This window comes from Phaenicophaeus curvirostris, chromosome Z (assembly GCF_032191515.1).
Source record: "Phaenicophaeus curvirostris isolate KB17595 chromosome Z, BPBGC_Pcur_1.0, whole genome shotgun sequence".
In the NCBI taxonomy this organism is placed as follows: Eukaryota; Metazoa; Chordata; class Aves; order Cuculiformes; family Cuculidae; genus Phaenicophaeus; species Phaenicophaeus curvirostris.
Window position 1 is genome coordinate 70,792,001 of NC_091431.1, and position 13,536 is coordinate 70,805,536.

At 35.3% G+C, this 13,536-nt stretch overlaps 1 protein-coding gene across 2 annotated transcripts in view; it reads left to right on the plus strand.

The window, feature by feature from the left end:
- The window catches only part of PIK3C3 (phosphatidylinositol 3-kinase catalytic subunit type 3), a 74,053-nt gene that overhangs the window by 27,446 nt on the left and 33,071 nt on the right, over positions 1-13,536 (plus strand). For both annotated transcript variants that reach the window (XM_069879998.1, XM_069879999.1), the window contains 9 exons: positions 92-179; positions 1,301-1,368; positions 4,511-4,616; positions 5,453-5,569; positions 6,457-6,588; positions 8,549-8,677; positions 9,002-9,071; positions 10,007-10,071; positions 12,604-12,688. In XM_069879998.1, the coding sequence (XP_069736099.1) occupies positions 92-179; positions 1,301-1,368; positions 4,511-4,616; positions 5,453-5,569; positions 6,457-6,588; positions 8,549-8,677; positions 9,002-9,071; positions 10,007-10,071; positions 12,604-12,688 (860 nt within the window). The remainder of the gene's footprint in view (positions 1-91; positions 180-1,300; positions 1,369-4,510; positions 4,617-5,452; positions 5,570-6,456; positions 6,589-8,548; positions 8,678-9,001; positions 9,072-10,006; positions 10,072-12,603; positions 12,689-13,536) is intronic.

Genomic DNA, 13,536 nt, shown 5'->3' on the forward strand with positions numbered 1-13,536 from the left:
GAAGTGAAATGCATTGTTATTTATGCGTATGCCCCAAGCCCCCCAAGCAAGAACTTTGAGTCATGCCAATTACATGCTTTCCTTTATGTAGTTCCCAGATCATGAGTCCTATTCCACCTGTTTCCTCACCACCTCTTACTTCTAAGACAAAGGAGCTTGCAGACAATGAAAACCTTGATGTAAGTAAAGTACTTTACCTTGTGTTTTTGATTCTTGGGGCTTTTTAGCAACATAGTACTGCTTTTAGGTTTTGATTTTGAATGTTTGAATCTTTATACTGTATCCTACTGAATACTTAAAGAGTTCAAAAAAATAATGCTAACAGAATAGCTTAACTGAATTTTTTTACAAACTGTCTATTTATGTTACATGGTCACACTACCCATAACGGGGGACTGGGCATTGAATTCTTCATAAAATTGAAGTACTCTGTTTAAATGAGAAGATAGCTACCAAGGGTATTGCATCATGATTAAATACCAACAATTTCATGTGTTGAGGTGTTCTAATGCAGGTCTTTAATGGAAAGTGTTTATCCAAATGTTTTAATCTACGCAGTCTGTTCTTCCTATAGCCATGTTTTTTGGTGTGGGCATCATGTTTTTGGACCTCTGATTTAAATCCATTCTACATGGAGTGCAAGGGTTATACTCGCTTTACAACACAAGTAGAAGAGTAATAAAAATGGGACTGGAGGGAGGGAAAGATAGAAGGTAAAGACAGTTTGAGGGAACCTGATTTTAATCTGATGTGCAGTTAATTGGTCTTTGAACTAAAGATCTGTGTTCCATGTTGCAAATCTTCCTTTTTGGGTCTCAGTACTGCTTAAAAAATAAGGCTCAAATTGATCCTATCAGTAAAGATATGCAAATTTCTTGTTAGTTGGAATATTAAACTTAACAACTAAATGTTTTGCATCCTCAGCAGGTTGCAGAACAGGGTAGCAAATGCCTTTCAGAGTTAAGGCTTAAAGCAAAGGGTAATAGCATAGAAGGAAAACTTAATATATTGTAATTAAAAACTTTACACTAAAAGTTTATTGTTGGAGAACATCGTGTACTTTTGACATGTTTGTAAATACATTACTGTAATGTGAAGCTGTTATTTCTTTATAGTGTTGCTGGATTTGGAGTAATATTAGTGCTGATATGATTTAAGCATTAAGTTAAATTGCATACAGATTTAGGAAGGAATGTATCAGAACTCTTTGTAGTTATTTTGTGGTTTTCCATAACTTCATTTCTTTCAAGGGCTTAGACTTCTATATAACTTAATTTTACTTTTCTTAAATCCCTTCCAGCAAGACCTTTGCACTTTCTTGATTTCACGAGCATGCAAAAATTCCACATTGGCAAACTATTTATACTGGTACGTTACAAACTCTTTATTCATACTGTATCGATGTCTAATTGAAATCAAAACTATAATGCCCAGAAGGATGCACAGCAAGAGACCTGTCTTTGAGAACTTGAGAATCTCAATTTCTGTCAGGATGAAGTAGTAGACTTAAACCAATATGCGTTTGAACAGAGGCATTAGTAAGAGAAAGGTGAAGATTTTAGAAAGCACAGGTATGCTTTGCTGTTAGACAAAGGAAGCTGACTTGTTGGGCAGTAAGTGCAGTGTTATAAACTATAGTTAAGATTTAATTTTTTAAGTAGTCATTCAGTTTGTTTGTGGTGATGAGAAGGAGGTGAAGTCCATCTTCTCTGCTTTTCTGTTTGGTTTGTGTTTGAAGTTTTTCACAGTGTTGGCTGGACTATTAAGTTTATACCATTTAGTATTAATCAACAGTGTACTTTGTAAAGGTTTATAAAACGCTTGCTTTTTGCACTAACTTAGTGATTGATTTAGATTCCCCTTGTGATTATGCTATGAGCACAAACAAAATGTCGTTTCATATATGTGCTCTCTTAAGGCAGAACTTCATTTGTGAATAGTTTGTCTAGTTCATGGAGAGGTGAATTAGCTCAGCTAAGGATCTTGTTTCACTTCCATAGTTTAAGAATTAAAAGCCTAAACTAGTCATTGGCATGCCTTCTTAGTAAGCATTTGCAGATAGAATTATCTCGTTTGTAGAAATCTGAGGTAAATAGAGCTCTTTGCTGTGAAAGTTAGTTTTTATGTATATCTGTTAATGTGTATACATATAATCATATACAAAACATAGCTGTTCACTTGTGTACATGCGCATATTTTAAAATAGAGAGCTTAGATGCCTTGTAAACTGATGATTCTCACTTGTATCCCTCGTAGAGGTATCTAATAATTAAAAATACTAATGCATGTTATAATATGTTAATGTGCTATGAATATTAACCACAGATAAGCTTGAATTAGGAGCAGTGTGATATGTGACATAAATGTACTAAATGGTTCTTACAAAGTTTTTTAAAAAAAATTTAAAAATGGAATCACTCTCAGGGTAGCTTAGGAGTCTTTTAAGTTTTATTGTTTCATTGCTTTTTCAGTAGTGTAAACTTAAAATACACAAGTGCATCATTTCACTACAGTTCCCTAGGGTACATACTTCTATTGATAGTAGTGGCCAAAGTTAATTTTTGGCTTCAGAAAAAAAATGCTAATAAATTTAAATGATATAAATTATTGCAGGCCTCATTGGTATTGGTAGAAACCAAATGCTTGACCTAATCAAATACTCTTCGTTTAAAATAAGTGTAGACAGATTAGCTTATTTTTGTCATTTTGATAGAAACTGTTCACGTACGTTTTGGCAACACAGAATGGTTTGGGTTGGAAGGGACATTAAAGATCATCCAGTTCCAACCCTCCTGCCATGGGCGGAGACAGGTCCCACTAGATTAGGTTGGTCAAAGCCTCATTCAACATCATCTGAAGTCATTTAGTCTTACAGATGGTTCAGAGCATCCAGTACTCTGAAGTTTTTGTCTTAGGACTCAAAAAAACTCCCAAAACACCATCAAGAAAACCCAGTCAATTTATTCTTTGTTTTCTTTCCAGACATCTCAATTTCTCAGTGACAAAATACAAATGTTGCAGCCACTGTTTGAGCTGAGGTAGCCATAAATCCTCATGGCTGCTGATCAATTGCTTATTTCAGCTATCCAGACACAGCATGCACCTAAAATAATCAATGGAAAAAGTACAATAACCCTTGAAAATCAAACCTCCCTGCTCGGTCACTTGTCATTGTAAAGCTGTCCTATCCTTACACTTTCACAGCAGCTACAGAAGTCAGTGCTACTGACTACTTTTTCCTGTCTCTTCTTCGGACATATGAGACACCTGTTCAAGAATGAAGCATTACTCTTACTCTTTGTGTCAAGATAGCGTTGAGAAACCAGGCTTTTTAACAAGTGAAGATGAAAATGCCATGTTTCAATTCATTGCTTCTGTTTTCCTTGAAGTTTTGATGTACAGGCATCAGAAATATGGGCTTATTTTTATACGCATATTACTGCAATATATATGTGTCAATTTAGTGAGGGAACAGTGTAGAACAATATGTTAGCAAAGTTCTAGAAGTAATGTTTAGCTGTAGATTTTGTTGAGATAATACTTGCAGAATAAGTTACGTATGCCTTATTTTAATGTATGTAATACTTCATGTGTTCGTAAATAGGACTAGTCAAATATGATCAGCTGAAAATAAGAGACCTCTAATCTTGTCCTATAATCATTTGGATGTAAAGAGATTCCGCACAAGTGTGTAGGGAAGGCGTAATTATAGCTGTCAGCATAAAGTCCAAGTATCTTTGCTTAATGTGTAGAGTCGCTTTTGAATTCAAATTCATTGTTTGAAAATGGACTGACTTCCTAATTTCTTCCTTCTGTTAATAGTGGGGTTATAAGATTTTACTGAGCAAAAGGAGATCTGTTTCTGTTGATCGGTAGAAGACCTTCCATGCATAGCTGCTTTTTCATTGTCAGTCCTGTGAATAAACACAGCAACTTTCCAAACAACTGCTTAAGAAAATAAGTTTTCAGTATAGCTGTCCCAAATTATACTCTTTAAATCTTGTACCTGAATTATAGTTTTAGAAACAAAGACTTATTTTGGAATGTAGACTTTTGAGAGCTGGTTCAGGATCAATACCATCTCTTCCACCATTGCAAGTGATAAAATAGGGAACAGGTAGGGTGAGATTCTTCCTGTTTTTACAGATGTACTTGATCATGCAGCTGTTTTGCTGCCACTAAACGGTGTAGACGGTAGGAGCACAGTGGAATGCCCACTCCTCCCAAATGTGCTGCTTAGTTGGAGTGGCCATATGATGTGGACTTCTGACTTGTCCTATTTGAGTGATGTTGTATCACTGTAAGTGAAAGACCTTAAAAACTTTGATGGACTGTCCTGATCCAGGTGGGAATTTGACTATGCAGTTTTGAAGAGTCTGCTTGCTTGTTAAAATCTTATTCAAAGATTAATTCTGTTTTTAGTTCCAGGCCTGTAATACAGGGCTACTGTATTTCACTCAGTTGTGTGAAACCAGAGAACAGCATAACTTGGGTTGTTTTTATGCTGCAGGTATGTAATAGTGGAGTGTGAAGATCAAGACACTCAGCAGAGGGACCCAAAGACTCATGAAATGTACTTAAACGTGATGAGAAGATTTAGTCAGGCTTTGCTGAAGGTAATGCCTCTGTATAAGAAAATACTTAGTGATTTGGAATAGTCATCCTTTAAGCAGCCACAGGTATCTAGAATTAGGATGTTCTTTTGAGTCATATATATTGAAATTCTAAGAAAGCTTCCAATTTTGCTTTAATTTTGAGTTTGTGTCAAAAAAAGTACTGAAGAAGAAAAGAACAATTCTTGAGACCGTTTTCCTCAGTTCTATTGCTTGTTCCTGTTAGTAACATGCTGGTCCTAAAATCCTATGCATTGTGTAATCAGCCTGTTTTATTCACTCTTTCTTTATTGGAAGCACTTGTCCTTGCAGTGCAAATTGAGATGAGACCCATCTTTTGAACTCGCAGACGGTGTTGTTCTGTGTATCGGCAGCAGAGGGTGCTGGAGTAGCAGGGAAAAAAGGCAAAAACACCAAACCAAACCTTTAGTGAATTGCAATCTATAATTTATTGCACACGTGCAGTCTTTTGCTGATTTTAGTATCTCTCACACTTTATGTTAATTTCTATTTTAGGGCTATTACTTATATCTGACTCTTACATGTTATAAGAATATTCCTTGTGCTTATCCTTACTAACTTATTTTGTCTACGTGAATAGGTTTGTCATGCACTGAAATTGTTGATGCAAATTGAAGTGCACTGGTAGGTCAGATAATTGATTGCTGGCTACAGTGATTCTGATTGTGTTTTACAGAAAATATCTTTCGAATTGACAGGAAATTGATCATTATTCAGTTACCTCATGAAAACCTAAAGGTCTTAAGAATAAAAGAATAATTCCTAGATAAAATAATTACAGAACAAAGAACTAATTTTGTTTCTTTTAATTCATTTAGGGTGATAAGTCTGTCAGAGTTATGCGTTCATTGTTGGCAGCCCAGCAGACGTTTGTAGATCGGCTAGTTCACGTAATGAAAGCAGTGCAGCGTGAAAGTGGGAATCGTAAGAAAAAGGTAATTAAGGGACTGGAAAACTTATCTGTCCGGAATTTGACAATAGGAAAGCTAGCTTTTCACTAAAAGTACTTAGCACTGAAATTTAGAGCAGATGTTCCTCTGTCCTGTAATAATTTTAGCTAAACTTTGGAGGAGTTTCGATGGGTCAAAGTTCCAGAGTTTCTAGGTGAAAAACAGAAGAGAGACCCTTGAGAAAAATAATGAGGTATTTTGGTTAAAGGAAGAGAAGCAAACAGGTTGTGGGGATGTGGGAAGGGAGCTGTGGTGTGGGAATTATGCTAGGCTAGACAGCAAAATTTGACCAGCAGTGAGGTTTCATTTGTTCCAAGAAGAATTCTTTTAGGAGGTGTATGTTTAACAGAACTTTGTCGTTTGTTGCATCTATAGGTCCATTTTAAGAAGCTTTGTCCTTAGTTAAAACATGTTGACTGAAGTTGACAAATGGGTGTGGAAAGGAAGCAGGAATGACAAAGGGATTCATATTCATGTATTTTCTTTTTCTTTGACACACATCCATATTTTTAAACATTAATTCTGCAGTGTATTAATTTTTTCTCACTTCTTTTTTATATCTGTGGCATATATTTGTGCAGGAAAATGAAACACCTAAGTGTTGGCATTGTTTTGTTATGGAATTATGTGGATGTTCTGTGTATCAGTGATGAAGGTGTAATCACTAAAACAGGAGGAGGATTATTTAGTTCAGGAGAATGGGCCCTGCTTGTGTGAATCATTGAGAGCATTTTGTCAAGTTATATGAATTGGATATTTATTAATATATCTTTTGTTAAAAGACTTTTTAACTGTTCATAAATACATAGTATGTTTTCTGTAATGTTTTGATAAATTTTTTAAGCAAGTTTTCCATTCTTTTATTCTTTTAGAATGAGAGGCTTCAGGCTTTGTTAGCAGATAATGAAAAGATGAATTTAGCAGATATGGAGCTTATTCCACTTCCTCTGGAACCTCAGGTGAAAATTAAAGGGATAATCCCTGAAAAAGCCACACTCTTCAAGGTAAATGAGATCTTCTTGAATAGCTGAAATGCAAACAGTTCTTATGAGCACTAAGCTTAAAAACATCAGTTGAAAGATTTAAAGGGGCTGACATCGAGGCAAAATGTGAATGTAATGTGCCCACAAAGCAGTTAAACAACTCTTTATTTTCTTTGTGAAATTCTGTTTTCAAGTTCACATGCAAACATCAAAACAGCTTTTATAAGACTGATACAGTTTATAAAGTTTATGAAGTCCCCAGGCCGAAGGAATGCTTCCTAGTTCAGAACTCCTCTGAACCTTAGTTAGAATGTTCAACAGGTATGGCACATATGATCAAAATCATACAAATCTAGTCAGGTACACAGTTTCTTAGCTACATGTATGTATCTATTCCATTGCAAAATAGAAGTGTTAAATTGTTAGAGACTGGAAAGAAGTGGGATGGTCCATTTCATTCTGTTGCATTTCATTCTGTTGCAGTGGACTAACAGGTATACCCGTTGTGGTTAAGGTTAGTTATTCACAGCAGTTGCTTATGATGGTATGGCCATTTCTTAATCTAGTTACTAAGCAGTCAGTATGTTGTTGAAAGGGCTGCAGTTATTTTGCTTCTTATACTACTTGAAATGTAAGTTATTGCCAGTGTCCACTGATGTAGGACCTCTCTATAAATTTACAACCATCTAATCAGATTGACTCAAGTTACTGTGATCTAGTTTTGAAATCAAAATGTGCTTTTCTGCTCAGGCCTCTGTCCAGAAGGCATTCTCTCCCAGTTAAAAAATGTTCAGGCTTCTGTGGCAACCAGTGTTAGTTCATCATCTCTATCTCTGAGGTCAGAAATCATTACACCTCATAGTTTCAAACTTTGACAGGCTGCTTGTTGACTGTAATGTAATCTGTGTTTACTTAAAAACAGAGATGAACATTTTCCCATAGTTTTCCACGTATTATCTCTTGATTCCCTAGATTTAGTTACCCTGTATACCAGTTAATCTTTTTGAAGTCTATGCTTCAATTCCATGTTCTCACACTGCAGGCTGGAGGCAAAGTTGGAAAGATGTTGTCACGGAAGCAAGGTCTTGCAAATCTGGGTCAGATTTTAGCATGAATTTAAGGGTCAAGGGAAGTGTGCTGACAAAAAGACTGCTCGAACAACAACTAGATGTTTTCTATCATGAATAACAGCTCAACGGCTCAAATATTAAACTCTGTATTCTTGATTTTTTTTGTTTGTTTTTCGTTTGGTCAGTTGCAATTGATTAAATCATTTATGTGTGTAATTGATCCCCTTCAACCCTTTTTATGCAGAGAAATAGCAAACAAATTGGCTTTCTCAAACAACAATGTAAAAAGACATTTTTACTTTCAGTAAGTAGATTAAGGAAACAATTAGTTGTTTAAAATGTCTTGCCCCTAGCATTTCTTTGATGTTTATCCTATAATTGTGTCTCTCTTTGATCTGGTCAGTTGAAATCTGTTTTGTTGTGACCTTTTTCGTAATGTTTCTATGTTGACTGGAATTCCATGCACACAAACAGAATTTGAATCCCTCTGTCCTCCTCATCTGCTGGGGGAAGGCGTGGGTGGGAAATGTATCCTTCACATTCCTTGCTAAAGAAGAGGGAAAGCCTTAAGATACTCTTATAAAACATGCCTGGATCACGCTTTTGGTTACTAGAAATGGTATGTTCTAACTGTTGCATACTAGACAGTGAGTAGCTGCTTCTAGACGCTTTAGAATTGCTTCTTTTCTACCACACTTGAAGAGGGTGGAAGGAATTCTGGTACTTACTGATACTTAGTGCTACTGTTCAAAACCTTTTTGTTACTGAATTTGAAACTTGAATCCTGTGAGCTGACACTTGGCTTAGTTCATTTCACATTCACAATGCAGTAAACTAGGATCTATATTTTAAAACTACACTGTAGCAACATGTTAATATGAGCATTGCTGTGAACTCGTTTCCTTTTCTAGAGTGCCTTAATGCCTGCTCAGTTATTCTTCAAGACAGAGGATGGAGGCAAATATCCTGTTATTTTTAAGCATGGTGATGATTTACGTCAAGATCAACTTATTCTTCAGATTATTTCACTCATGGATAAGGTGAGGGTTATTAATCCACATCCTTGTTCTTGATTTTCCTTGTCAAGAGCAGGACTGTTGAAAACTGTTAATGCAGCTTATGTTGCTAATATGTTTCAGGGTTCTTGGATCTTAGGTGTTTTTTTATTTTCTTTATAGACAGTCAGTAAGCCTGCGTGCACTTTAAAATAAATAATTAAGTAGATTGGCAAACTGATTTCCATTCATTACTGATTTCAGTGAAGAACAGTGGAGATCAATGTCCAGTGCACCTTCCTTTTAGAAGTAGAAGCTGCCTTTCATTTGCATTCATCTGTCTCTTTTGTGTGTGTGTTGTTTTTCCAGCTGTTAAGAAAAGAGAATCTGGATTTGAAACTGACACCCTATAAAGTGCTGGCAACTAGTACAAAACATGGTATGGATACTTCCATTTCCTAAAAATTCAGTATTGGTAAGGATCTCCTTCTGTTAATAGCTTGTTGTAATACACTGTTTCCATGAGAAATGTTTCACTTAGTACAGCATTCTAAAGGGGAGCTCAAATGTACTTCAAGGGGGCCTATAGGAAAGATAGGAACAGACTTTAGCAAAGCCTTTTGTGACAGGACAAGGAGCAGTGGTTTTAAACTAAGGAAGGGTATATTTATACTGGGTATATTTATTTTATATTTATATAAGGAAGACATTTTTTACATTGAGGGTAGTGAAACACTTAGCCTGTCCCTGGAAACATTCAGTGTCATGTTAGGTGGATCCAATTGAAGATGTCCTTGCTTCTGCAGGCGGCTTGGACTAGGTGGCTGGTAAAGGTCCCTTCCAACTCAAAGCATTGTGTGATTCTGTGAAATGTTTAAGAAAATCTTGTTTCAATATAAATCATGGAAGGAAACAGCCTGAGTGACCACAATATTCCAGAAAGAGCCTGGTCTGGATTTTGGAGTATTATGACAATCAGTAGCGTTAACTTTATGGCTAGGTTGCTCTGTGATCTCAGGCAAAGAACTTTAACGTTCGTATTTCTATATCTTTGCCTGAAATGGAGGAAAAACTAAGACAAAACAAAATCAGACTTGGCTATGCTTTTAGATGTGTTCTGGATAAATATTTAGAAAGCTATTACTGATCTTTCTCTTCTCCTGAAAAATTGTAGCAGCAGACCTTTTGCAAGCTAATTTGGAGTTAATGAAAAGTTGGTTTTAAATGACTGAAGGCAGATAATTGAGATAAAATTTGGGTTTTTGCCAGTGAGAAACATTTGAATGAAAGTGTTGCCCTTTAATAGAAGTGTTTTAGAGTGGCTTGGAAGTCCTATGCATTGAAAATTTTATTTGGTTGTTTTTTTTATCACAGGCTTCATGCAGTTTATTCAGTCAGTACCAGTCGCAGAAGTTCTTGCTACTGAGGAAAGTATACAGGTATGTGTTGGGGCATTTTTAAGTCCTCTTCTGGTAAACTGTAAATTGTGGGCTTTGATCTCAGTGAACATCTTCAGTCTCTCAACTAATAATTAGAAGTTTAATTACAGCTTGAAACTTAATGGTTTACAGCACAACTTTTGCTTTAAAACATGTACTTAAATCACCAAATGAGTATCTCATATTCTAACAGTAGTATTATTTAAATAAGTAAAGTGTAATGTAGTTGCGATGCTGAAATTGTCGCTTAGCTCTAATCAGTAATGGTAGGTGCATGACACTTCTGTACTGTTTGTTTTGAAGTATTTCTGTCAACCACTGAGTAGTTTTGGCTTGATACCTTTTTAGAGTGTGCTTTAATGATTTCTTTTTTTTTTTTTTTTGGTGTGTGAAATATCTGAATACTTTGTTCATGTAATTTCTGAGGTCTGTTTTCCTACTATAGTGGATGTAGAGATAGGGTGTGATTTTATTTATTTTGACCTTTTTTAACAGCAAACTTTCTGTAACTGTTACAGAATTGAGTAGGGACAGATAATTGAGTAGTGGCAGACAAAATTCATGCTAATTTCAAGTACACAAGGTGGGTAGCAGAGCTGAGCTGGTTGAGATAGATATATAAGAATATACCAAATTGCCATGTGAGATCTATTGCTAATACGTTTTTTTTAATGAAAACACAGCATGTTTATGTTGGATTCAATTTGTCACAGTACGTTTTTTTTTTCCTTTTTTTGTAGTTGATACTGAAGTTTGCATTTGTTTATATCTCAGTAACTGGGAGCCAAAGCAAATGACTCGCATCTACTATGAACTACATATATTAAAAATCTGGAGAATTATCATTTCTGTCATTATCATTTGCTTAACTACTGAGCATATAAAATGTGTATCACTTATTAGAAATGCCTGTCGTTAATCAGGCAATGACCAGTGTCAAGTTGGATAAGTTTTTTTAGAACTTACCATTCTGTAAAGATTGTCATAAGCTTCATCTACACATTGAATGATTTTATGGTTTATAAAGTGTTTTCTTGGCAATCCTTTTCAGTCTTGGAAATGTGCTATTCATATTCCAGACCATGATATGTTTTTATAAAATATATAGAAAGGTTTGTGAAACTGTCATTTTGCAATTACTTGTAACATCGTGTTCCAATCTAAAATAGGTACCCTGCTGTTTTAGTGGCTGTGCAGACGTGAAGAGCAATTCTTCCTGTGAATAATTGCTAATCTAAATAGACAAGATGCCGAAAGAATGTGATCTAAGATTACTTCACAGATCAGTCGCAAAATACATTAGAGATCAGATAAATGAAAACCAGATGAACATTTTTAGGTGTTATGAAAGTTTGGTTTATACTTTTCGGAAATGTACTTTTTGGGTGCCACAGCTGTTTTAATAAAGATGTACACTGAAAATAAATATTAAAAAATATTTCACTTCTGAAAAGATTTTAAAGCTAGTAATCCAATACTGGCTGGTAATGCAGCTCGTAGGAAAAGTTATTCTGATGTTTAAGGATTATACTTACCATCTATCAACAATCTTGAAATTATGTTTCATGGTTTGGAGGTTTTTCTGTTCCACACTCTATAGATTAGCATTTGGATGGTCTGAATTCTGTTTGCGGCTACTCAGTCAGCTTTTTTAACATATATCAAAAGGGTTTGTTCCACTCTAAGCAGATAATTAAATCTGTCTCCTCACCTTAAAACTCTGATACATGTTAAAACAGAACTGCCTTTCAGGCAAAACTTTAAGTAGCCTGCAGGTATCTTCCTTCAGTACCTTCTTGTCTTTTTTTTAAGATTCTTTTCAGTTTTCTATTTTGATTTTAGTTGCTTACATGTTATTTAGATGCCTACAAATCTGCCCTTACTTAGCTTTTTGTTTGCTTGCTAGAGGAAACTTGTGCTTGGGCTTGAATTTAGTTTATTTATCTTTTGTCTTAAGAGAAAAAGCAGTTTTCTTCTGAGTGGTGGGACAGACTGCTTAGACCCTGTCCACATTTCATGGGAAAGATGAAGTTTCCTTTTGGTGACTTAGATTTCTTCCTTTTAAACTTGGTAGAGGTTGATTGTATTGAAGAATATGGAGGTGTATAATGACAATAAACCTTCTCAGAGTGTGTGTCCCAAATGTAGTTACTAAGCTTTACTATTAGTCCTGTTTTAGTTTTTGTTGATCTGACCTAAACACTTTCCTGTGGCCGTATTTGTACTAAGTTATTAATCAGTAAGTTTTCAATGCATTGTTAATTTTCTGAACTTGTCAGTAAAGGAAACTACTTTTCAATTTGAACTTCAGATCTGTGTCTGTTGAATATAAGAATGTGATGATTAAGACAGAATATAAATAAAGTGCTATAAAACTAAGTTAGGATTTACTAGATTTTTGGGGAGAGGTTGTTAGTGTAACGGATTGTAGTAATGGCCATTTGTGGTCATGGTTTAAGTATTCTGTTGATTCTAAAGGTGCTATTTCAGATCATGTGTAATAAGTAAATATGCTGATGTATTCCTCTCTAGAACTTCTTCAGGAAACATGCACCTAGTGAGACTGGCCCTCATGGAATAAGTGCGGAAGTGATGGACACATACGTTAAAAGCTGTGGTAAGTTACAGTCTTGCAACTGGTAACTCCATATATGAAGCAAATAGGCCAGGGTACATGACTACAAACTAGGCACTGTGCACGTACTTGATGGAATCCCTGTAAAAAGAATAGTTTTGAGCCTGACCTGTTATACGCAATTCCTCTCCTCAGCCCCTTTTTGTTCTCCTTGGAAGAGACTAGAAGTTAAATATTCTTGCTAACAAGCAATGTTACCTCTGGCCCTCCACGTCATGAGTTGGAGCCTTGGTAATTTAGGGGCTTGTAAAGTTTTTATATAACAAAAAATCATCTGTATTTGAGGTAAAAAAAATTTATTTGTTTTTAAAATGTCTGGTTTGGTGGGGGGTTGAGGCTAAATTCAACTACTTGTTTCATTTGGATGACAAGAAAAAGAGGTAGTGTAGCAGCAATGTTAAAATATCACATTTGCTCTCTATTAAATTACAAGCAACTTCATTCTAAATAAAAGGTAATTCAGTTGTTGCTCCACAGTATCTTCTCCTTTCCCTGTCTCTTTCTGTTGGCTCAGTCTTTCAAACTCTTCTGTTTACTGGGTGAAAGTAAGAGTTGAAATAGTTCACTGTTTATCACTGACTGGCTTACTGCTTAGCTTGTGAATTACACTGATGTATATGTTCAGATTTAAATCAGTATCTCGTGCTTGTTGACATTTGCCTGAAAATATATTAAGTTCAAAATGCGTACGTTCATTTTGCTCTAAATAGTTTATGTTCCTTTGAAGTATCTTAATCTTATTATTGAATTAATTTAGACTTTTGATGTTAGGATATGCGTAGTAGGAATTGAAAACCTAGCAGTAATCGAATAAACTTCAGATTTTTATT